At 38.4% G+C, this 27,332-nt stretch overlaps 1 protein-coding gene across 29 annotated transcripts in view; it reads left to right on the forward strand.

Annotated features, from left to right (window-relative positions):
• The window catches only part of dlg2 (discs, large homolog 2 (Drosophila)), a 440,002-nt gene that overhangs the window by 250,082 nt on the left and 162,588 nt on the right, over window positions 1-27,332 (forward strand). Inside the window, exon 1 of one of the 29 annotated variants that reach the window (XM_049468851.1) lies at window positions 17,413-18,401. The exons of the other annotated variants lie outside the window; for them this stretch is intronic. Coding sequence (XP_049324808.1) covers window positions 18,147-18,401 — 255 coding nt within the window. The 5' untranslated portion in view covers window positions 17,413-18,146. Of the gene's footprint in view, window positions 1-17,412; window positions 18,402-27,332 lie in introns of those variants that run through there. 29 annotated transcript variants of the gene reach the window in all.

Consider the following 27,332-nt stretch of genomic DNA (forward strand, 5'->3'; position numbering starts at 1 on the left):
ATAATATTAGCGGGAGGCAGTTATGATAGCGCTGTGTAGTGCTGGGGTCGAAGTATGGCGGCTATAAAAAAAAAAGGAGCTCGGCAGCTTCCTCTTGATTTTTTTCGCATGCGCTCTTATCCCACAGTGTTATCTGGAATTAAAATAATTTATTTGCGCAAACTGGGCTCAGCGGCGTAGATTAACATCTGTGATATGGCTTGTCTAATCCTGTTTATGAGGCGCTCTGTTGGTGAAGTCTCGCCCACTTTTTTTTCCCGGGTTTAAGTTGCAGCTGCAGTAATGGATGTCGACAGTCCGGAAAGCTGGAAGCCAGGACCATTTTTTTCCTCTCTTTCCACCTTTTTCCCACCTCCACCGATTGACTGGCCAGTACATTATCCAGCCCTCAGGAGGACTCTTTAAGTGTCAGATGCAGCCATGTGATTAAGGAGACTCCTGATAAGCTGCTCCAGAGAAATGTTCCAGCATCTCAACAAGAACGCAGCTAACTGCGCTCGCAGGGACCCCTGGCTGTGAAGGCATATGGCGCAGCTGCGGCTCGGACCTGGATTCATTCTCCTCAGCCTCAGAGACGCACAGGGCTGATGGTCATTAGTTTGTGACAACACTCAATATCTTGGCTGGCTGTGGGCAGTGTGGACACCTGCTCATACTTCCCACAACAGTGTTTCCTCCAAAATTAAGGGTATTAAAAAGGAGTTTGTCTCCCACTGCTGAGGTAAAAAAAAAAAAGTACAAAGGTAAAAAGAAAAAGCCTTTGGACTACAGCTTTAGAAAAAATAAGGGACCATTTAAAAATGATAATATCTTTGATTTTTACAAATTGAAAACCTCCACAATATAATCAAGAGGAAAATGGATGATCACGAGCCATCAAACCTCAAGCTGAACCGCTTGAAAAGTTATCCAAAAACAGTGTGTAAGACTGGTGGAGGAGAACATGCAAAGATGCATGAAAACTGTGATTAAAAAACAGGGTTATTCCACCAAAAATTGATTTCTGAACTCTTAAAACTTTATGAATATGAACTTGTTTTCTTTGCATTATTTGAGGTCTAAAGCTCTGCATCTTTTTTTTTTTGTTATTTTCTGCAAATAAATTTGGAAATTGTTCATTTTGGAAATGTTAATTTTACTCCATAATGTTCATTTTACTAATTTTACTCCTACTGAAACTTAGCACTCCTATTTTTTTTTTCTCGAGCTGAATATCTTGGACACTGATGTGAGGATTTGATTGCATTCAGCCACAAGAGCATTAGTGAGGTCAGGTGCTGATGTTGTGGGGGAGTGTTTGGGTGACCAATAGAGTAGTGGTTTGGCAGTGGTTTGGTCCCTCCTTTACTGTCCCCATCCCCATTTTCTGCTGGTCCAATGGTTTATTGAATCTTTTCGAAAATCTGTTTGGTTACTTTATAATTGAGTTTTTTCATAGTTTCGATATTTTCAATTTTAATCTACTGTAGAAAATAATAAAAAATATATATTTTTTTTAACTGGCACTGTACCTCTCACAAAACTCACTCTTAAGAAGTCTTTTAATGTCTGTCTCTCTTTTTTTCTGCCCCACCTATCTCTGTCCCACTCTCTCTCTCTCTCTCTCTCTCTCACACCCAATCCAATAGAATGACCTTATCAAAGTGAGTTGTTTAAGCGTGGTGCTCTGCTCACATGAATCTCATTTCAGAGTGTAGGTGTCTCAGCATAATCAATACTCTAGCGTCTGTGTCCGGAGGCCGTTTGGTTTACAACCAGAGCGCAGCAGACAGTCAAAACAGAGACACAACTCACGCTGAGTTGAAGAACTTCTAGCTCTGTTAGTTACACAAAATCTAGAGCTGATAACTTTCACTGATCCAGTTCTAGTTAAGTACTTTAATAACAGCTTTTGCTAGAATGTCTGAATTAAATTAACAAGCCTAAATGATAGCAGATTCAGTTTTTGTGAAACGTATCCAGATAATAAAGCTCTTTGGGCACTGCTGTTAGCTGTTAGCATAGCAGCTAATCTTCTCCACCCCTTCAAGACTGGCTTTTGTGTCTTTTAGCACCATGTTTAACTCACTCCAACCCTGCTAAGGCCAGTTGTTAGCAGGCTGGCTAACCAGCTCTAAACCTGCTGAGTTTGGTTGTTGTGCATGTTGGCTGCTGTGTCTTTTAGCACCTTGGCTCCAAGCCTGTAAAGCCCAACTGTTAGCATTTCAACTAACTTGCTCAAATGCTTCTGAGCCAGAGTGTTAACACTGTGGTTAACCTACTCCAGCCCTGTTGAGCGCAGTTATTAGCATGCTGGCTAACCAGCTCTAAACCTGCCAAGTTAGGCTGCTGTGCCTGTTAGCATTGCAGTTCCAACCCTTCTGAGCCCAGTTGTTAGCAGGCTGGCTAACCAGCTCTAAACCTGCTGAGTTTGGTTGTTGTGCATGTTGGCTGCTGTGTCTTTTAGCACCATGGCTCCAAGCCTGCGAAACCCAACTGTTAGCATTTCAACAAACTTGCTCCAACGCTTCTGAGCCCAACTGTTAACATCGTGATTAACCCACTTCAAATCCCCACTGAGCCCAGTTATTAGCATGCTGGCTAACCGGGTTTAAATCTGCTGAGTTTGAATGCTGTGCCTGTTAGCATCGCAGTTCCAACACTGCTGAGTCTAATTGTTAGCATGCTGGCTAACCAATGCTAACCCTATTGAGTTTGGATGTTAGCATGCTGGCTAACCAGTTTCAACCCTGTTGAGTCTGGATGTTAGCCAATGCTAACCCTATTGAGTTTGGATGTTAGCATGCTGGCTAACCAGTTTCAACCCTGTTGAGTCTGGATGTTAGCATGCATGGTAACCAGCTCTAAACCTGCTGAGTTCGGCTGCTGTACCTGTTAGCACTGCAGTTCCAACCCTGCTGATTCTGGATGTTAGCATGCTGGGTAACCAGCTCTAACCCTGCTGAGTCTGGATGTTACCATGCTGACTAACCAGCTCTAACCCTGCTGAGTTTGGCTGCTGTCTCTTGGCACTGCAGTTCCAACTCTGCGGAGCCCAGTAGTTCAAGACTGAATACGTTCTGAGGTGTTTTTTTGTTAGAGAGGTTTAACTCGTGATGTATTGCTGTAACAGGAATACATCATAGATGGCTGGTATACAGTGTAATTGGTTGTAATGATTGTGGCCAGTGGCATCTGACTGGAATTGTCCATGTTATCTACATTATTAAGCTTCCAAAGTGACATAAAAAGTATTTTTTTTTTCATTATTATCAGTTTAATGCTATATAAAAACTGGAAAAATAACTTTACAATTAGTATGTTGCATTGCAACTCTAAATTACAATTTCTTATTGTGTTGAGCAGATTTGATTGTCAGTTCATACATATAAAGTGTATACAACTTGCTCCTTAACTCTATAGCCAAAAAAAAAAAAAACTCACTTCTAGAAAAATAGCTTGGGCATGCACTTTAGTCACATCTTGATTTTGTTATTTTAAATATGTTCAGGCAGTGCAGACAGAATTTCAAAAAAACTGAATATTAATAGCTTGAATACAAGAATTTTGACAAATGAGCCCTAAAATGTTCTATATTCCACGTTGCATTATTGATTTAATGAAAGTGGTCTAAATCGCTTATAACCGTGGGGACTAAAGCAGGTGTCAGGCCTTTTAGAAAATATTGTGCTGCCTGAGGAACGAGCAGTGCTGTGTGTGCACTGGGATGGTGTTCTCTATTATTTAATACAAAGTGTTTGAGTGTGTGTGTGTGTGTGTGTGTGTATGTGTGTGTTTGTGCAGACCTTGTGGTCGAGCCAGTGTGACAGTGCGTGGGTGCTTTTGTGGCTGTACCAAGAAGTGAGGGCAGTATTTTATGTGAACTTCGTTTCAGAACACTGGCACATCTTATTCTATACGAACTGTTGGAAAGGCAGTTTTATACAGTAAAAGCTACAGCTGTAACAATTTTATCAGATCATATGTAAATTAACAAGATTGATTTTTTCTGTACACTTTATGTATGTAAAATATAGGTTGAGATGTTTTCTTTGGGTGGGCAGAGGGTAGATCGCCTCTAATCATTCCCATGGTTATGCGGGCTGACACAGGTGTCTATTAGCGGATGTATTCGAGCTGGGGATCCCTTGCTTTCCTCTGATATCGCTTTTCCACCAAAAGAGCTCTGGTTCTTGAACCAGTTTCAATTCGGGTTTATAAGAACCGTGGTGCTTTTCAGAGAACCAGCCCACCTTTTCACCAGTTTTATTGGAACCATCAAACCAGGGCGTTGCACAGAAGCGGTCATGGTTCACATTGAAGAACCTAGTATTCTTCGGTTCCCACTGCCCACCTACAGTTCTGATTCCAGAACCTACTTTTGTTGGTGGAAATGCCGCAAATGGTTTCAAAATTAGGTTCACGATCCAGAGCAGTGCCGATTTTACGATGGTGGAAAAGTGCTATGAGTGAGTTGACTACCAAGTGATGCTGCATTGGAAACGGTTGAAAAAAGAGACAGATGCTGACTTCATATGTATTGAAATAGGCATGCTCTTGTGCATAGCTTTTTTGAGTTTATAGTGTTGCAATGATGGGAGGAGTCTTAGTGCGTGGGTGGGTTATTTGGCTCAGCAGAATTGGTTAAAAAATAAAAGAATAATACAATTAAAGTGCTGCAAAAGATTTGCTGAATGATGTTATAAAATGCCCCAGTTTTGATTCCATAAACACAGTTTTTAATTTTTTATCATTTAAAGGCCCTTTAAAACCACAGCTCTTTACAAAAATGTTTTTTCTACGGCATTGTCCAGTGAAATCCTTAGCAGTTTCTGTGTAGCAATAGATTTGTTTAGATTTTTTTTTGTATAGATGTGAATGGGGTGCAAAATTCTGCCACCCACAGTAACCACTTGACAACCCTCTAGCAAAGTCCCCGCAGCCATAAGCCACACCATAACCATCACCATCACTGTGCAACGCTATCACTAACACCATCTAACATGTGCTTAACAGGGCTCCGGGTGGTTAGTCCAAAGGAATGTAATCGGTAGATCACAGTTTCGAATCCCGGTCATGCAGCTTGCCATCAGCTCCAGAGAGAGCACAATTGGCCTTGCTCTATCTGGGTGGGTAGATGGCACTCTCTTCACTCATCACTGTAAAACATAAAATGATTATTAATATGCTGTAATGGCAAAAAAATTTGTAGTACAGTAAAGAAAGGCTGAGGCTTTATTTTAATGAACTTCCTGAGAGTGGCACCCTGTAACCATAATTATTACTGTACCATCAGGAGGGAGTGAACTAATAACACTAATGACACCCTGCTTCTGTTTTTTTTTCCTATATATTTATTAGTATTCTCTTTCTATAGTATTTTCTTTTATCTCTCTTTCTCTCTTTTTTTTCTCGCTCTCTTTCTAAGGGACGTGTTTAGTGGGGTTACTTCCGGCTCTGACCCAAATTCTGCATGGCAGATTACCCACAATCTTTTATAGCCATCTTTTGTCCGGTAATTAGGCTCATTTAGCAGAGATGAAAAGTTTCACTTTGATGTCTTGCTGACTTATTTTATTTTTTTTTCAGTTTCTACTCATTTTTGCTGTGTGCTGGGGGTAAAAATAAGCCTGACCTGTGACGGTATAAAGTCGTTATTTGGAAAGCTGTTTGGCTGACTGCTTCGTTTACTCCGTAATTGGCTAGACAAATTGGAGGGAGGATTTTGTAATTCAGGAGAGATGTGCTGTCTGCGTTTGACAGGTGACGCAGAGCGGCGGCGGCGTGTGGAATGAAAGGTGGGCTGCGGGTACAGCGGGGGCTGATTCCCCCTGAGCTTTCGCCGCACTCATGGCCCTGTCTGCTCCCAGACAAGCTGCCAAACCTTGCTCACTCACGCAAGCGTCCCACCGCTGCCCTGCGTCTAACAGCCTGCTGACAGCTCGTGACACAGGCCAGGCAGGACACAATTTATACACACACACACACATATACACACGCACATATACACACATACACACACACACTCACATATATACACACAGTGCCGGAGATTCAGCTCAGTGGAATTTGGTCAGAGTTTAGCTTGCGGTGCAGGACGGAATGGATGGCTGTAAAATGACAGCTTGAAAAATGTCAGTTTTATCACCGTTTCACAGTACAGTTCAGTGTGTTAGGTTTGTGTGTGTGTATATATATATATATATATATATATATATATATATATATTCTTTGATATATATATATATATATATATATATATATCAAAGAAACTAATAATTTTAAAGTGGTTTTGGATTTTTTGGAGAGCTGTATATATATATACCACACCAGGAGTGGCATAAAGTTATCCAAAAGCAGTGTGTAAGACTGGTGAAGGAGAACACGCCAAGATACATTACTGATTAAAAACCAGGATTATTCCACCAAATATTGATTTCTGAACTCTTAAAACTTAATGAATATGAGCATGTTTTCTTTGCTTTATTTTTTGTTATTTCAGCCATTTCTCATTTTCTGCAAATAAATGTTACATATTTTTTATTTCTACTGTAGACTAAAAACATTTGTCATTCATAGATAAATCTAAGACAAATGTTCAACATTTTAACTTTTATTTCCAGATATTTACATCTCGATCTGATTCACAGTTCAAAAGATAGCACCTTACCTTACCTTAATTTACTTCATTTGAGTAACACAGTTCAAAATGTGAAATTAATATATTATCTATTTTAAGCGTTTATTTATTGTATTGTTGATTATTATGGCTTACAGACAATGAAAACCCAAAAGTCAGTATCTCAGAAAATTTGATTATATATGTTATATAAAACCAGTTGGTACTTTTGGCAGTGTGGGCAGTGTGCCAAGTCCTGCTGGAAAATGAAATCCGCAAGTTGTCAGCCGGGGGAAGCGTGAAGTGCTGTAAGATTGACATGTCTCTCCAAACCATCACTGACCATCAGTAACTTTTGCATTTCATTTGGAAATTAAGGGATCAGAGTCTGGAGGAAGAGTGGAGAGACACAGTCCAAACTGCTTGAGGTCTAGTGTGAAGTTTCCACAATCAGTGATGTGATGATTTTACAGACTTTCACCACAGCCTTTCAGTCAGCCTGGTGTTCGGTTAAGGGGGTTACTCCCTTCAGTCTCCTCTTTAGCCGGTAAAATGTATGCTCTATAGGGATAAGCTTATAAAATTATATCATCATATGATATCATAAAAGCATATCATCACCAACTTCACTCTAAAGAAGCACCAGCCAGATATCAAGCACGTCTTGGCTGATTGATATGTCAGTCTATCCAGTGTGACTGATATATCAAGTTAACTTTGAGAGGTGGAACTGAGAAAGCATTTCTAGATGTTCTCACTTTGATCTAAATATTGTGTCACAGGTGGCTTAACACATTTTATTCAGATTAATATCACCCCAGTTTCAGCTGAATAATATTCACCTTAGAAAAGTGTAAAAACTCATCATTCTTTTTCTATCTCTCTATTCTCTGTGTCAGAATAGAGAGAGACGTCATACTTTTCTCTTTATCTCCAGAACTTCCTGCAGTTAAATACTGATCTTAATCTACTTTCCCAATGGGAGGCTTATTGAATGAATTCAGAAATCAGTTTAATTTATTAAAGCAGTACTGGGATCTGTTCATATTTTTTTTTTTTTTTTCAGAATTTTTTTTTTTTTTTTGAATATCAAATATTCTAATATATTTTTTCCTATAGAAATACACATGAGAATTGGGATACATTTGTATTTGATAGATAGATAGATAGATAGATAGATAGATAGATAGATAGATAGATAGATAGATAGATAGATAGATAGATAGATAGATAGATAGATGTAATTAATTAATTAATTAATTTAATTAAAACTACTGCTGTTGACAGTAACGCATACAATTAATCTGGAAATGTAATGCATAATATTTTTGAATGCAAATGAATCACGTTAACAAGTTAACAGAGCTTGGTGATGTAAACACAATGCATAGTCTTTAAGTAGATTAAGTTAGAAGGTAGATTATTTTTTATTTATGCTGAAATATAAATTTAATCATACACTCCTGAGATGCAGATCCTCTGCATCTCACCCTCTCTCTCTATCTCTCTCTCTGTCTCTCTGTTTTTCTCTATCTCTCCCTCTTTCTCTGACACACACACACACACACATATACACACACACAGCTGCTGCTTTTCTAAAGCACTCCTACTCTCTTACCACACTGCACAATTAATTTTGTCTCCCGACCAAAAACACAGGGAAAATAAAGCTTATTAACTTTAACTTATAAATTTGAATTCAATTTATGTTACTTAAGTATTTACATTATACTTTCTCTGTTTCTTTGTATATTGATTTTTACCCCCCAAAAATCTACTTTTTTACCCGCCGAAAAGTAAGCCAAGTACACAATACATTCATATCTATAAATTTGCATATATGTACACATGTACATATACCCCTATACACATATTCATATGTATATATGATAACAAGTATCTCCATTTTTGTCAATTTTCTATCTATCTATCTATCTATCTATCTATCTATCTATCTATCTATCTATCTATCTATCTATCTATCTATTTAAAGTTGCTGTTTTGGAAAAACTTGTTTTTTATTGGACAGCAATGATATATATATATATATATATATATAAACACACACACACAATAATGCAACTACTACTACTAGCGTAAATAGTAATAACTTTATTAATAATAGTAATACATATTATTAAATACAATTAATATATTCATTAAAAAAATTAAAATATATATTTTTTACATTATTCAGAGGAGTTCATCAGTTTTCAGAGTCCTTAAATGTCTCACATGGTCAGATCTGATTGTAGCGGCACAAAGAGGGACCTACTCAATATTACACAGGTGGCGCTAATGTAATGTCTGATGTTGGGTGATGTTGTTATATATTATATTTAAATGTGTATAAAGTCTAATATTATAAGCTCTTATGTGGGTGGGGCTAAGCTGATGCTGGCCAGTATAGGAGGAGATGATCGGGGTAAAAATGGCCAGTTTATAAAGCACTGTATGTATTGAGGGCTATTGTTTAAGACTTTGAAGTTGATACAGTATATACCATAGTCATATAGCATGTGCATATGAACCACTGATTATTAAACAGCTTTGCAAGCTTTAAGGCAAGTATGTGGTGATGTAGGCATGTACTTTATTCTAATTGGCTTTGGATAAGCTCAGATCCCTCAGCATTAGCAACATTAGCCATAGCACCAGTACAAAACTACAAAAGAAAGATCTTAGCTGATCAACTACATCTGAGACGGGGCTGGAGAATTATGAAAATTGGATCTTTTCCAATCTATTACTCGATTAAATATACTGTTTAATTGTAAATAAATACACACAGATAAACAAGACATCATATACTCCCACTGGTCTCCCCCGCCCCCCCCCCCCCCTCCTCCCCCCGTTTTCAAGACCCTGAGAAGAGCAGCTGGGAGATGGAGAGCCATTTGGTCTTAAGTGGGTTCAGAGGAAGAGATTAGAAGGACGTGGGCTGAGTGGAAACGTCCTGCACCTGCTCAGTTGCACCTGCCTTTTTTCCTCTACCCTGCGCTCTCTTTCTTTCTCGTTCTCTCTTTATACTGCTTTCTCTGTACTGCTCTCCTCTCATTCCAGGGCCGCCCTGTACTCGTATTGTACTGTCTTTGTCTTACAAATGGCTGCATTTCTTACTACACGCTCCCTCTTCTCTCAGGTCTTTTAGTAGTAGAATCAGTTCTCTGCACTTTGAAGCTTCATCAAAGCATCCTAATGTCTCGCGTGATGTTCAAAGTTCTTTTTGATCATCGTAGGCGTACGCCAAGTGCCACCTTGATCGTTATACACAGGTCTGAACGCACTGATCTGATTAACCTGTTAGACGTCTCTGGTTTGCTGCGGGGAAAATGAAAAGCGTGGTGTTTTAATTCAACGGTTATTTTCTCTCTCACTTAGTTCATCAAAAACAAGCAGGGATACAGAGAAATTGAACAGAAGTGCTGTTTTTACACTGTCATGTGTTTTTTATATTGTGTTATATTCGTGTTTAAAGGGATAGTTCGGTATTTTTGACATGAGTCTGTATGGCATCATCATAACCAGTGTCGTGCATCCACACTGACTTACCCCCCAAAGCGTCCTGTGAGCCGAGTTCTTGTCCAGTTTAGGTCAAAGCGAAAGTAGTCCGGCATGTTTGCTGGGGTCAGGAAAATAACTCCTTTTTCTTCCCAAAGCAGTACGTGTTCAAAAGAGTGATTTATTTACATCACAAAAAACTAACCCTGCAAAAGTCACGCCTCGTAAATCACTTGGGTCCTACTTTCTCTCGTTCCATATCAATGCGTGCAGCGCTGCAACCTGACAGCTAGCCTACGTGTTTGGGTCGCTTTGTTTACTTCTCGCCTCGAGAACATGTGTGACTACGAGAGTGACGAGGAAAACATTGATCACCGCTCAGAGCCACGGGGATATCTTTATGAACCCGAGTATACAGATGTTGAACTTCGCCAAATGGAATTAGATCGGGCAGAAAGAGAGAGGGTGGACAGAGAAGTGGTGGAAGATGAAACTGGAGCCACTGCTGGAGTTGTGATACCATTTTAACACACACACACACACCTAGCTATATATATATATATATATATGTGTTTACAAAGCTTATAAAAGCCAATAGACTTCTCCCTAAAGTTAGCTCGTTTGCGTTGCTAGTCTGAACACAGCTGCTAAGCACTGCCAAAACCCAGAACAAGTTGAACTTGAGAGACCTCGTTGAACAAGAGAACTCGGCTCACAGGACGCTGTGGGGGGTAAGTCAGTGTGGATGCACGACACTGGTTATGATGATGCCATACAGACTCATGTCAAAAATACCGAACTATCCCTTTAAGTTTGTATTTGAAAGATTATTTGTTTTATTATGGTTTAAGTCTGATAAATTGTCCCTATTGTGTTTTGTTTTTTATCCTATTTTCTCCCCAATTTCAAAGGCCAATTACCACACCCACTCATTAGGGCTTCACATATCACTAGTTTTTTTTTTTTTTACCGTATTTTTGTATCTTAATTTCGCTGCATTTCAAATTCAAATGTTACTCTTCACTCTACACTACATTACTGGAAATCTCTTTATTTATTTTCTTTTGGCTTGTGAGGGCTGGGTGGAGGATCTGTCATCTCTCCTGGCCCACGAGAGTCAAAGCCTGAAGAGCCAACACTTGTAAAGCAACCACGATGAGCCCCCTGCACAGGGTTGCCAAATCCAACAAAAATATCCAGCCCGAACTAAATCCCTAAAGTCTCAAACCCACCCTTCAGAACCTTGAACTAACCCAAAATTGATGTCTGTCACACCGTTTGAAGCAAAGGACAAAACCACTATGGCTACGTTCACACTACCAGGCTGAAGTGATCAAATCTGATTTTTTTTTTTGTACATGCGACATGAATGTGAACAGTCAAATCAGAGTTCATGTGTCTTTTTGCCTTATTGCATGCACTACGGGCTTCTCTTTCGTGCCCACACATCTCTTGGTGCAGCTGTGTAGTTATAGCTGCAAAAACAGCAAAAGCAAGCCGCCTGGCCTTTTTTCTCCTCCTCGACCTGAGCATGAACTTCAGACCAGCTGTTTGCTGTTTCTCCACTCCAGCAGAAGATTCTCCACATATGAGCTGCTAACAAACGCATCAAATTCCCTTTATAAAGCTACGAGTCTCTCGTCTCTCAAATATGATGCGCTCATGTAAGACAGATACACAGATACAGGTCACTTACATTTGTGAATGTGAACCATCAAGATCTGAGCAAAATATTGGATTTGAGCAATGTCGAATGTAATGTGAACATAGCCTTTAAGTGCACAACGAGTATTTTGTTTATGAGGGATTTATTATCAGTATTGCTATTCATCTTAAAATAATTAATAATATTGTAACATTTTTGTTTTATTAGTTATATACAGTTTTATTTAGTAGTAACATAGTTACCAAAAAAAAAACTGACTTTTACTTTTTTTTGTTCTGTTTTTTGTCATCGCTTTGTGATTTCTGGTTACATTGTCTGGCTCTATCTCTTGCTGTCTTCCAAGGAAGATTGATTTTAGTGTTTGCTTGTACACGTTTGCCCAACGACTTGACGTAACCTGACAACTCTGCCCCCATCCCCTACATAGCAGGGGAAAAAAGAGCTTGTGTGATTGTCTTCAGTTCAAAAATTACTGACATACCCTCCGCCCTTTGCTTACGCCCACTGGTTCTTTCGCCTGCAGTAGCAGGATTTGATTGCAACCTCTGGTGTTCAAACAGGGCAACTGCATTTTTTTCATACAGAAATAGAAAAGAATAGAATAGAAAATAGCTAACTAGCTTACTGTTTCAAGACACACTTAAGTGATACGCATTTGGGATGTGTCTTAATTATTACTCAAAGCATTTTTTTTTCCATTTTATGTTATGCACTTTTTTATTGCATCAAAGCAGTACAGTACATAGCAATTAAAAATGAAAGAACAAATTTAACATAATATACACTAATTAATTAAATTAATAATAATTGAATAAATAACCAATATGGCAGGTTTGTGTTATTAAGCAAAATGTGCAATGTAATGTACTGAAATTATTTCTTTAAATACTTTGAAGAGCATTGCTATGCTGCTGTGCTACAGTACTTGGTCATCGCCAGCCACCAAGCACTGCTGGCTCTGTACAGTGACAGTCCAGCAGCAGGTAACAAGCAGGAAACAGTGGTACAATGTTCAGTTCCTTTAACATCCTCTGCTATCTTCATCTCTCTCTGTGTGTTGGGGACATGTGGCAGTGCAGGTAGTGTTTGTGTATGGAGTGGGAGTTCAGCTTGTCTATAATAGATGAAGTTCCTCTGCAGACAGACGGGTATGAGCTGGTGTCAGTGGGCTGATGAAAGCATAGGTGCTGCTGGAGGCTCTGCGGTACAGGGTGGCTGCTGTCGGATGGATATGTGTGAGCTGAGCTCTAATGTAGATGAGGACTGGACTGGATGACATTATTTCCACTGTTGTAATACATATTCCATTATAATGAGCTGGTCTAAGTTTATCAGTACTTCTGAAATATGTAAAAAAAATGAAGATTTTGACATTATTATTATTATTGAACTCTAAACTAATAAATCTGTTTTTATGTAAAATTACATATTTCCAAACTTTAGTCAAGTACAGCTCTGGAAAAATAAATACAAATAAAAATAAAAATAAATCATAAAATCATAAAAATTATGATTTTCCTTAAAAAAACTCTGGAATATAATCAAGAGGAAGATGGATGACCACAAGCCATCAAACCAAACTGAACTGCTTGAATTGTCGCACCAAGAGTGCAGGCATAAAGTTATCCAAAAGCAATGTGTAAGACTGGTGGAGGAGAACATGCAAAGATGCATGAAAACTAAAATACAAAAATTCAAGCAGTTCAACTTGGTTTGATGGCTTGTGATCATCCATCTTCCTCTTGATTATATTCCAGAGGTTTTTAGTTTGGTAAAATCAAAGAAACTCATAATTTTAAGTGGTCTCTTAAGCTGAAATGGTGTCTACCAGTCAAGCAGAAGTACATTTTTCGCACCCTATTTATTTTTAATGAGACAAATTTGAATTTTATGGAACTTTATATAAAAGTTGTGCGCCAACGAAAAAGCTGTATACAAGATCATCTGTTGGAGTTGGATGGTATTTCAGAAAAGGTGGAATGAGTTTGTGACGAAAATCCTGAAGAAAATTTTAAATAAACCAAAGAAGAAGAAGAAGAAGAAGAAGAAAAAGTAGAATATAAATTATATTGGATAACATTTCCAATGGTTGCAATACACGACCATAAATAGAACACTAAAAAGAATTAAAACAGAACAAAAAGCTAGAAAAACTTCTGTTTCTGCTCATAATGTGTGAGTGTTTCAGACTGCAGACAGTTTGACAGTGATGCAGTCAGGGCAACGTAAACAGCCCCATGGCAGCAGGCTTTTTATGTTTTTTTTTAAAGCTTTTATTCTCTGTCAATTCTCTGAATCTTCATGTTACAGAGTCAGAGAATTTCCAGTCATTAGAATGTCTTCCGAGTTGATCAGACGTTTGAAGGTGCTCCAAAGTGAATCCAGAATGAGAGGCTTCATACAGAGCCTTCATTCAAAATCCTGATTTGTAAATGATTCATCATTTTTATACAGACATCTGCGCTCAGTTTCTCCAGACAGAACAGCATAAAACATTCCTGCAGTGTTGTCTTATTTTAAACACTGTTTAACTCCAGTTATAGGATTATTATAACATTAGGAACAGGTGTGTCGCCATGTTTTCCTTTTAATTCTGCAGGTCTCGCCACTGGGTGGCGTTCCAGTAAACCATGAAAATATAAGCTAGCGCTTCGTCCCACGTAGCTTGTTTTAACACAGTAAACGCTCAGGCTACAGGCCGATAATAATTCAATTCAATTCAATTCAATTCAATCTTTATTGTCATTCAGCACCACATCACAAATGCATTGCAGAACGAAATTACGTTGCATCAAGTCACAAATAGATAGCCACTATAGAGCGAGAAGAAGAAGTAGGACGCAGAGGGAAAAAAAAAAAAAAAAAAAAAAAAAAAAAACAATAATAATAATATTGCACCTTAGATAGTGCTTAAAGTTTAGTAGTGTTCAGCAGCCTAATGGCCATGGGATATATACCTCTGAACGACCGAATGGCTAGCACGGTTAGCGGGTAATGCTAATGCTGCTCCAGCAGTGCTAGCCGGGGTTAAAAGCAGACTACAGGCCGATAATACTCAACTCTGAACGACCGAATGATAGCACAGTTAGTGGGTAATGATAATGCTGCTCCAGCAGTGCAAGCCGGGGTTAGAAGCAGACTACAGGCCGATAATACTCACCTCTGAACGGCCAAATGGCTAGCACAGTTAGCGGGTAATGCTAATGCTGCTCCAGCAGTGCAAGCCGGAGTTAGAAGCAGACTACAGGCTGTTAATACTCACCTCTGAACGGCCAAATGGCTAGCATGGTTTGCAGGCAATGTTAATGCTGCTCCAGCAGTGCTAGCCGGGGTTAGAAGCAGACTACAGGCCGATAATACTCATCTCTGAACGACCAAATGGCTGGCACTTAGTGAGTAATGCTAATACTGTTGGAGAACTTAACTGAAACTCCTGTATTATGCTGTACTTTAGCAAAGTGGCTGTACTGCTTCTTACAACCTGACTGGTAAAATTCATTCAGAAAGCGCACCGGATTATAAAGCGCACTGATGATTTTTGGGGATAAATAAAGTATTTTAAGTGCCCCTTATAGTCCGTATAGCATGTTTGCCGTTGAAACATTACACTTACTGGAGAAATTTGGTGTCGCAAGTAAAAATCAGCTTAGCTTCTGTTTTTTCAAGCTGCACTCTAAGCTCAATGAAGGCGGTTTGAGACATGTTTGGTCTGGGAGAAGGTAGTGGCCCTACCAAATGAGTAGTCAAGCTTATTTGACAACATTTGGACAAGTTTGGCTTCAGAAAATAGAGGTAGATGACCCATTTAATTAAATCTTGCAAATATAAAATGAAAAAAAAAAAGAATAGCATCAGTAAAATTTCATAACCTTTTGTTGTTTGAATCATAGAAATGTATCCACCGCATACCATACAGCACAATCACTGATGCCACAACATGGCTTCCTCCTCCACTCTGTAGGCCAGGCATGAGGACCCTTACCCTGTTCCCTCTCCTCAGTACTCAGTACAGCCCCCGCTCAGCCGAGGGTGGGCGAGGAAGTAAGTAAGTAAGTGCAGATGATAAAGCAGAACAGAGAGAGAGAGAGAGAGAGAGAGAGAGAGTCTTATCTGTGACTGACCAGGGGCAGGATAATCCCACTGCACACAATGGAGCTGAACAGGACAGATTTCATCCTATCAGAGCCCTCGTCTGAGTCTGCCAGAGAGTTCACACACACACACACACACACACACACACACACATACATATATATGTATATTCAGCAATACAGCAAAAACACTTGCCTACAGAATTTTAATAGAGCAGGGTATGATGAACACAACACAAAATGTATTGTCGCTGTTGTTAAAACAAGTAACTGTAGCAGTTTTTGCACCAGTTATAACATGAACATTTTCAATATATAATATGAAGAAAGTACAACCAAAAACGTTTTAATGTTTAATTACTGTAGAATAGTTTATAAAGTGGCTCATATTTAGGAAAAATTGCAGGTGTTAATGATTGTGACCAACGGCATCTGGCTTGAATTGTCCGTGCATGCAGACATCACATCCACATTTAATGCAGGATGCTCCCAATGCATATCCCGCAGGTCAGTGCAGCGTTCTTTAGCTTCCATGGGATCCGGGAAAAGTCATGGGACATGTGATATGTCAGTGGATCTGTCTATAAGTTGCTAAAATCCTGAAACCTTATGTCAGATATTTGTGTGCAAATGAAATGTACCTGTTTCTTTTTTTACATACAATGTAAAAATATTTAATCTGAAATAAGATGATATATGCCCTTTCACGTAAAAGGAGAACTTTGCTATGAAATGGACTTGGGGTGTACAATGCCAGAGAGTTCTCCTTTAATGTTGCTGAACCTTCTACTCTCTATTTATTTTTTTTTTATTCTTTGGGATATTTATCTATCTATTTTGTATATTCTATTTCTTTTATTGTATTCTTTTTTTATCTATATATCTATTAACAACAGCTCTTGGGGTGTAAAACTTGATCGTGAGATCACAATTTCGTTCCACCTCATGTACCACATGTGATGCGAATGACAATAAAAATCTCCTCCTCCTCCTCCTTTAAGACTTTTGGACTATTATAAATTTTGATTTGATTTGTGACTTATGAGGTATGATGCTTTTTTGTGACAGTATTAATGTTTATGTGAAAGAGCAGCAAATCAGCTAGTTCTACAACTTTTTTTTTACCTCATTCTTTAGGATGGGTCAGTGTGTGTGTGTGTGTGTGTTTGTGTGTGTGCATTAACAGTAGGCCATGTGAGTTCCTGAAATGCCCTGGCAAAAGAACAGCCCATTCATTTCCTCTGCTAGACTGATTGGATGCAGGTTGGGCTTGTGTTATTCTGAATGCTGTAATTACAGGAATAGCATCTTTAGCTCTGCTATTCTTAGCCTTTCCCCTCACCTTTCCCTCTATAGCTGTTGCGTCAGATGCTTCTCTCTCTCTCTCTCTCTGGATGTGTGTGTGTGTGTGGTCCACTCCATCAGCTCATTGATTGGCTGTAATCTGGTTGTGACCACACGCCCCAACGCCATTCCCCGCGGCACTAATTATGTGCATAGTGATTTACATCACAGCCCTGCTACATTCTAATCTAATCTGATTTAGCCCTGCCACTCTGGCCTCATCTCCAACATTCGCGTATCGAGTTTGTGTCACTCCTGGCCCTCGCTTTGGCCTGGCAGGACCCCGGATAATGCAGCCTAGCATAGCATAGCCCCCCAGCGTCCGCCCGAGCCAGATTGCTGAAGCATTGAGGCTGCATCTGTGAGCCAGCAGTGGTGGGAGACGGGGGGAGAGTCGGAGAGTCAGCTTTGCCTGCCATCCATACACACATCCATACACAGCTGTCTGTAATAGAGAGTCAAGCGGGGGAGAGAAAACACTGGCTGGGAGCTGTTATAGTGGTTACAGTGGTTACAGTCGTGGAGTAGTTTCCTCAGGTTGACTGGAGTTTTGGCAGATACGTGCTTCTGTTTGGCTTCGCCTGCTGGATTAATCGCCTGACAAAGCTTTGTTGTGGATTTGTTAACCTCTTCCTTCATCGGCTGGATGTAAGCTGACAGACTGTAGCTGTTAGTGTAAACTGTGGAGCACTGGAGCCCTGGGACTTTGGCCATTACTTCCTTTTGGTTTGTTGTGAGAGCTGGATTAGTTCAACTAATGAAGCTCAAGTTTAGTTTACATGTTCCTTCATTCTCATTCTTCTGGAAATATGTATTTATACACTGATATATAAGTAACACTGAAGAATTAAGTTGAATTCTATGCAATCGGGAGTGGAATTGTGGTGGATTAAGCGTTCATTAAGAGTGCTTTACTCGGTTTTTCTTGGTGACTGAGCCATCCAATATGAACTACACAATGATGAACAATGGCGCCTACAGGGACAATGTCCATCGAGGCAGTGCCCCTAGCCTGCTGCCCCCACCCTACTCTGAAAGCCTGGGCCCCCGGCACATGCGCAAGCGCCTCAGCGTGGACGTCCTAAGGAACAAGGCTCCCGACGTGGGGCCCATGAAATGGCCTTCGCTGGTAACCGTCTGCAAATGGAAGCAGCATCTGACGGACAGATTGCTAAATCTACGCCACAGAAGCTGCACCCAGGTTAGCACAATCCTGGTCTTTGGCCACAGTTTATAATCAAGGCATGTTGATATAAGGATGCTATTATACCATAGTCTGAATTGAAGTGTTATGGTTTTGTCTAGATCAGGGCGTTCTTATCCTTTTTAACTATGCAACCCTCTAATAGGCACCAGAACATTTTTTGATGAAAACCCCATTCCCTGCCCCCAACACAACCCCCCTGAGCTTATGATGAGTTTGCTTACTTAATGTGATCGTTGGAATTGCACAGAAGCACGAAGATGTACCATACGTGGCTCAGTAGTAGGGCAAAGGAACGAATCATCAGTCGCAAATATTCTACTTTGAGAAGAGCTCTGTATTTGTTTTTTAGACATGTAAGTGCAGAAAATGCAAATTCACAGTTCAAAGTTCAACTGTTGATCCAAATGAAAGGTTTTTTTTTCAATGGCATTGATCTCAGTGCTGGGAACTTTGTGAACAATGAAATCCAGAATATAAGCAGAGACCGTTCTGTGAACATCTGGTTCAGGGCTGTGAAAAAATCCTTATTCTAAGTACTTTTAATTCGACCTTTAAAAAAAAAACGCTACATTTTAATCCAGCCTTTACTTGCAGTCACAACGCACTTGTGTGAACCTGAATCAAGACTGAGATCCAAAGATTCGAGTAGAATGGCAAATAAGTCAGTTTTAATCAGTGAAAAGAAACTTTATAAAATGCAACCTATTTTAAGCGTGCGGTACCCTGAATCAAGCCTAAAAAAAAGAGTTGGTTTCGATTCATTAAAGAAAAACATCTGTGTGGCATCCAAATCCGTTTTATCCCAAATTTTACTGAGAAGTATACAACCCACAGGTTAAGAACCACCAATCTTGATAATGACCAGAGTCTGCCAGCTGTAGTTTTGTGAGCTCACATATAGTCTCATATAGTGTATCTAGTACTGGCCAGATACCTTCAAAGCAGTTAGACCGTTGCTCCACTCTAGAGCTGTTTGGTTACATTACAGAAATGTACCTTTCTGGGTTTTTATTTTTATTTTTGTCACCTTGCCTTAAGCACACTGGCCAGTGTTCAGCCTCTATCGCAATATAGCACCTCACAACTTATACAGGTGTGGGCCTTCCTAAGCCATTCTTCAAGGCAACACTTGAGCAACGATCAATTTATTGCTATATATTGCTGTAACATGACTTTAAGCATGGTGGTGTTTGTACATGTTTTCACAGCTATTAAACTATTGAGTGTCAACACCACAACCCTCCATAGTCTCCATGCATCTGAGAATAGGAAGACCTACCCTTGTGTGATAAGTTGAGTTGTCGAAATATAATGTGGAATCAGGTAATCTTGGCATGTTCTCCTCCACCAGTCTTACACACTGTTTTTGGATTACTTTATGCCACTCCTGGTGCAAAAATTCAATTGGTCTCATGGTTTCACAGCTATTGAACTATTGAGTGGCACAACTGTCTAACTACTTGCTTATGAAGCGACAGGAGATCCTAAGTTCGAATCTCATCAACACCACAACTCTCTATGGTCTCCATGCATCTCAGAATAGAAAGATCTACCCTTGTGTGATTAGGTGAGTTGTGGAATCAGTTTATTTCTCATGGTATGGTAGACTGACTTAAGGTAGCATTAGCATCTGGGCTAGCTTTGGCTTTTTGTGTGTTCTTAAGCTTCTTCCGCTCAAAATATCAAACCTGGCATACGTTATTCACTTAAGACTTAAGTAGCTGATTTAACCCTTTCAGACCTTACATCCATTACAATGGACATTATAAGACCATGAACCAGCCAATGAAAAGTTTACAAGCCAATAAAATCACCTTAGCACCAGCTCAGCCCCACCCACTGCACATGCATTAGGGCATGGCAGCACTAGAGTAGAGTTAGAGTAAGGGCACAGTAAGAGCCTATTTTTATTAATGTTATATAATTTAAAATGCTTTTAATCATGTTTTTTAATCATCATTTTACTGTTTAAGGGATGAAATAAAAATGTTATTATATATTTAAGTTAGTTAGCTATTTTTTTCCCTATATGTTATATATTTTAATATTAGAGTCTGCCTGTGTGTGCTTTACAAAATCAGAAATCAGCACTCTGAAAGGGTTAATTGTAAAATATCAGTTCTAGAGGGGAGCTCAGTTAAAACGCATCCTCACAGGGCGCTACTTTTTATATATATTTTTATCATTTTGAAGTAGGATTCATTGATTCATGTATTAAGGTTCTGGTTGGTTCTGCTGCTCGACTGTATGATGAACTTTGCTCTTAAACCATTGCTCATTTTTTTAAATAGCCAAAATACCTTTTTAAACTTGAAAAACATGGAAAAAATATGGGCGAAATATTTTTAGGCGATTCTTTCAGGAAGCTGTTGATATGTTTTTGCAATATATAGGTGGGTTTGGCTGGTGGCAAACGTCTAAAGCTGAATAGAGTTAAATATGGACGGTTAAATGGATGTGTTGGGAATATTGCAATTAAGATATTGCAGTCGCTCCTCTTGAGTCTATAAGCTTCTCATTTTCACTAATATTCTTTGTTATTAACCTTTTGAACAGTCTCTCAGACGGTTGTGTGATATCAGCACTTTTCAGTCCCACTTTCATTAGGTAATGCCTCTCTCTCTTTCTGCCTCTCTCTCTATCTCTCTCTCTCTCTTTTTCTCTCTCTATTTCATACTCAGTAGGCTCCTGGCTCTCTGAGAGAAGTTTTATTGAACCATTGAACCCGTTTCATAATTTCAGAAGTTGCTTACGCCGCCTGGCGCTCTCCCAAAAGCGCACAGTGCATTAGCTTTTGAGTGTGGCTCATGGAAGCGGTGTGCCCGGGGAGAAAAGCCTGGTGACTCGGAGCAGAGCGTGTGCTTCCCGTCTGCTCTGTGAATGATGAGTCAAGTCAACTGAAATGTTTTTTCTTTTATTTATTGGGAACAGTTTTGTTTATTTATCATGCTTTTTAGAATGCTCTGATATAGTAAACTACAGGCCATTGCTGTTTAAGATAGATTGAAGGCCATTAGGCTAGTGAACAGCTATAAAGAACATGTGCATGCAAGTTATTAGCATTTACCAGTACTATTGTGTGCATACACACATTCTCCCAATGTTAAGGCCACAAATATTGTATTGTCTATCTATCTATCTATCTATCTATCTATCTATCTATCTATCTATCTATCTATCTATCTATCTATCTATCTATGGAAAAAATAAGAGATTCATTCAGTTTCTGAATCAGTTTCTCTGATTTTGAGTAAAATAAACATTGTTTTTTTTAATTCTATAAACTACAGACACTATTTCTCCCAAATTCCAAATGTAATATTACATTAAAATATGGTTATTTAGACCATTTATTTGCAGGAAATGACTAATGGCTGAAATAACAAAAAAATATTCAGAACATTCAGAACTTAAATAATGCAAAGAAAACAAGTTCATATTCATAAAGTTTTAAATCAATATTTCGTGGAATAACCCTGTTTTTTTATCACAGAGTTTTTATGACTGTTTTCCTCCACCAGTCTTACACACTGCTTTTGGATTACTTTATGCCTTCACTCCTGGTGCAAAAATTCAAGCAGTTTAGCTTGGTTTGATGGCTTGTGATCATTCATCTTTCCATCTCCCTCTTAATAATATTCTTGAGGTTTTTAATTTGGTAAAATCAAAGAAACTCAACTCATTCTATTTAAGTGGTCTTTTATTTTTCTTTCCAGAGCTGTATATATTTGTCTGGTTAATAGATTTATGTTTTCTATATCCACAGGGACTCCAAAGCTTCAACACAACAAACAATTCTCCCAAAAAATACAATAAATGTCATATAGGGTTAGAAACAAAGCTACATCCTTTATTTGGTTTAAAATCGGCACTAAACAGCTCATTAGTCTAAATAAGCTAAATAATCATAATAAATCAGTATAGAATGCCTCATTACAAAAGCTGTTAAAGTTAAGTGTTAAAGAAACTTAAGTTAAAGTAATATTAGTAGTGGTTATGAGTACATTCTACCGTAAAGTTTTGGGGCTGTATTATTTATATATAGATACTCAAAGACTGGGTCATATCAGTATCAGCTGACAGTCAGAATTATTGTACTGATTAGAACCTTAATGAGGGGAAAGTACTATAATGCTGACTGTTAAAAAACTTAATCTGGAACCCCCTGATTCTTACCCACAGCTCGTCTGCTTAAAGGACAGAGAAAATGTGCTAAAATGGGAGATTCTGAGTATTTATTTGTTGCCACAGTTGTGTTTATATGCAGAAAAGGGGAGATATTCTTTATGATTGGAATTTGATGGTGCATGAAATCTTGTTTGCCCAGTAGAAAAAAAGATATTAAGTTTTGACATCAAGTTTAAGTATTAATGTTTTGACATCGAAACGGATAAGTTGGAGGTGCTCATCATGAAGACTCAGACATTGAGCATTAAATCTATTGAGCTTTTAAGTGTTTTAATGCTTTTAGGTGTTAATGATGTTCAGTTATGTGAATACTTCATAATGTGAATGTTTATTGTTAATAATGGTTTCATTACAGTCTAACAGTATATTTGAGCATTTGAACAGGCATTGTAATCTTCAGAAAGGCGGGCAGGTGCTGCAGCAATCATTTATTATTGTCCATTTCTTAATTCTTCCGTTCCACCTTAAATACTGTAGCCTCTGCCGTCTGTTGCACCCTAGCGATTTTTTAACGCTGCTTTAATGTTTTGAAGAAAATGACCATAAAACATTGAAACTACACATTAAACTATGATTATATAGTGTGTATAATATTTTTTAAAAGGGAAAATGCTTACATTTGTGGATTTTCTTTTTTTGGTCGCTGGTATCGCCATCTTGCAAGTGATTCTTATAGCCCTCTGTTTGTCTCTTTTGTTTGTGTGTCTCTCCAACTGAAGGGTCATGTAGCCCTAACACATATAGCTGTGGAAAAAATTAAGAGACCACTTAAAAATGATGAGTTTCTTTGATTAACCAAATTGAAAACCTCTGGAATATAATCAAGAGGAAGATGGATGGTCACAAGCCATCAAACCAAGCTGAACTGCTTGATTTTTTACACCAGGAGTAAAGGCATAAAGTTATCCAAAAGCAGTGTGTAAAACTGGTGGAGGAGAACATGATGCCAAGATGCATGAAACTGTTATTAAAAACAGGGTAATTCCACCAAATATTGATTTCTGAACTTTTAAAACTTTGTGAATATGAACTTGTTTTCTTTTTTCATTATTTGAGGTCTGAAAGCTCTGCATATTTTTTTGTTGTTATTTCAGCAATTTCTCTGCATTTTCTGCACATAAATGCTCTAAATGACAATATTTTTATTTGGAATTTGGGAGAAATGTTTTCCGTAGTTTATAGAATAAAACAACAACGTTCATTTTACTCAAACATAAACCTAAAAATAGCAAAATCAGAGAAACTGATTCAGAAACTGAAGTGATCTCTTCTTTTTTTTCAGAGTTTGACTCGGAAAAATCTTTTGAGCTATTAAAAGTATATATATGTACATATTTATTAATCACTATTTCATTACATTTGAACAGTATAGAACAAACAGCTATAAAGCATACCCCAGAGTGTTATGGTCTACTGCTGCTAATAAGAAGGAAAGATGGATGGGTCAAGAAGTCTAAAGGGCTTCTGCAGACAGACACAGATGGATAGATCTGATGGAGAGAGTTCTGCTATAGTTGAGATGATGAAAAGTTGGACGGCATGCTGACGTGTACTGTACATGTTGGATGATTAATAGCAGACCTGAGTTCGTTGTCGTCTGTATTATTTTTTTTTTTATCTCTCTGTCTCTCTGCAGCGCTCCAATCAGAGCTACACCAGCGCAGCCTCCAGCTGTTCACCTCTGCCTCCTGTCATTAAATTATAATCAGCTCTTCTTCCTTTCACACGCGGCTCGCTGGAATCTCTGCCTGCTCGGCGGCTCCTCGCGCTCTCCGCGTAATCTAATTATCTGCGCCCTGCAGGGAGCGCTGCTCTCGCCCTGCATTATTTAAGGCATAATTCAGAGGGGCGCCTCGGCCAGGGTCAGGTCTCCCGTGCTGTCAAAAAGCTGCTCCGCACTGTCTTTACCAGGTCACAGTTCAGCTAACTATGAAACCTCCGTGCTCAGGGTTTAGACTAACTGCACTTTTTATTAATAGCCCAGCTGAGCTGCAGCACTAACAGTGAGCTAACAGTGATAATGAATGCTCAAACACTGTGAGTTTAGGCCAGAACAGAAGATAAAAAAAAAAACTTTAATTAGCTTTTATTTATTTTTTTTGTTTGTTTTTTTCTGTTCCACCTTAAATGCTGCAGCCTCTGCTGTCTATTGCACCATTTAAGGTGGAACAGGAAAGATGACAAACTACTAGCGATTGCTTTTTGCTTGTCATGAAAAAAATGGCCATTCACATTAAAACAACACATTAATCGGTGACACTTTATATTAACTTTCATTAATATACCATTAACTAATGATCGATAACTGTTATGTTTCACATTTTAAGAAACTAAAACATTGCTATCACATTTGTAAATACTAATGAACGCATTCGCAACATGAACTGCAACTGATAAATATTTGCCCAGTTTAAAATTCGCATTTACTAGCGATTTATTAATGTTCAAATTCTGATGAGCTTTGGTTTGCTAACATTTTTAATATAAATATCCATACTGATAAATAAGAGTCATGTGTGAGCCTTTGTTCATATTCACATTCTGTTACCCATTAATCTATAATAATAATGTAGTGAGTATCATAAAAAATAAGGAAAATACTTTATACATCATATTTTTGTACTATAAGGCGCACTGCATTATAAGGTGCACTATCAATAACTATCTATTTTCTGGTTTATTTTCATACAAAAGGTGCACCAGCTTATAAGGCACAAGTTAAATAAGTTAAATAAAGCTTAGCTAAGTTAAGCAAACAAAACTGTAATTCTTAAAAAAACAAACATTTTATTTTAAATGAGCACTGAATGTTAATCTACACAGATTTTTCTCCAGAAAACTGTTTTTTTTTTTTTTTTTTTTTTTTTTGGGTGGGCAAAGCGCTTCTGTTTATTTACAGTAAGCTTAGATTTCCAGATTTTCACTAAGGCTAGCTGCAGTTAGAGCTACACTGAGGAGCCCTGAGTGTTACGGTAAGCCATGGCGATATTAGCTAGCAGTTCATCCCACTATCTTGTTTTAAAATGGTAAACAAGCAGGTTGCATTCGGATATACTCACCTCTGAATGGCTGAATGAATGACGAGTTAGCGCTTAGCATGGTTACCAGCTAACGCTAATCCTGCTCCAGCAGTGCTAGTCGGGGTTAGCAGCAGGCTACAGGCCGATAATACTCGCCTTTGAACAGTGAAAAAGCAAGCGCTTAGAGAGGTTAGCGGCTAATGCTAATACTGCTTCACACAATACCCCTAGGTGTGCACGCACAAAACAGAGGGGTAGGGCTATGGAATGAAATTGAATTGGGCCTAATTGGGTTCCAACAAAGGTATAATAAACTCTGTTTTAATAGTCTTATAAGTGGTGCTGTGTGCTGGTTGCCAAATTGTCATTGTAAAAGTGTTGCTAAAAAGTCTTAAATTAAATTCCTCATAACTGCACATATACAGCTCTCAAAAAAATTGAGACCATATTTTATAGGTATATATTTGAGCAAAATGAACATTGTTGTTTTATTCTATAAACTACAGACAACATTTCTCCCACATTCCAAATAATAAATAAAAATATATTTATAAAGATAATTTATTTGCAGAAAATGCAGAGAAATGGCTGAAACAACAAAAAATATCTTTCAGAGCTTTTAGACCTCAAATAATGCAGAGAAGTTTCAGAAATCAGTATTTGGTGGAATAACCCTGTTTTTAATCACAGTTTTCATGCATTTTGGCATGTTCTCCTCCACCAGTCTTACACACTGCTTTTAGATAACTTTATGCCACATTAAGCAAAAAAATAAGCAGTTCAGCTTGGTGGTTTGATGGCTTGTGATCATCCATTTTCCTCATAATTATGTTCCAGAGGTTTTTAATTTGGTAAAATCAAAGAAAATCATCATTTTAAGTGGTCTCATATTTTATTCCAGAGCTGTATATTCACCCTGTGAATGTGCAAAGGTCCAATAGAGCACCATTAACGAGTTCTGTCATATAGTATAGTACTAGAATATAAACACACCAGTGCAAGCCCCCTTTGTTGCCTTTAAAGGGCACAGTGGAGCGGAATGTGCCCTCAGAGCCAGCCGACAGCACTGACACTCTTCTGCCGGAGATGAGAGAGACTCCACTGTGTTGAGAAGTTCCATCCTTTACTTTAAACAATCCTATCAAGAATGTCACTCTCTTTATTCTCTCGCTCTATCTCTCTCTCTCTTTTCTTCTCTCTCTGTCTCTTGCTCTTTCTCTCTCTCTTTTTGCAAGGAACACAGACACTTTTCCTCACACTTGTGTCCTGCTAGAGAGAGTCTCTTTGGTATGATGGAGTAAATCGTGGTCTGTACTGTTCTTTAAAGGGGTTCATATTCCTCAGAGTAATGGATTCACTCTCTTCTGTAAAGTGTGAGAGTGCGAGTGTTGTCTGTTGTGGGAAATGGTGAGCTGCACATGCCACCTTGTGGTGAACTGCAGTAATGAACTTTTTGGATTTTGCTTTTGGCAGCTTCTGTTATGTATTATCTTTTATATGTGCGTGTGTTATATATATTATATACAGCTCTGACAAAAAAAATAATAATAATGCACTTCAGTTTCTGAATCATTTACTCTGATTTTGCTATTTATAGGTACAGTTTTGAGTAAAAAAAGGAATGTTGTTTTTTATTCTATAAACTACAAACATTTCTCCCAAATTCTAAATAAAAATATTGTCATTTAGAGCATTTATTTGCAGAAAAAGAGTGCAG

Source organism: Astyanax mexicanus, chromosome 20, assembly GCF_023375975.1.
Source record: "Astyanax mexicanus isolate ESR-SI-001 chromosome 20, AstMex3_surface, whole genome shotgun sequence".
NCBI classification, from domain to species: domain Eukaryota; kingdom Metazoa; phylum Chordata; class Actinopteri; order Characiformes; family Acestrorhamphidae; genus Astyanax; species Astyanax mexicanus.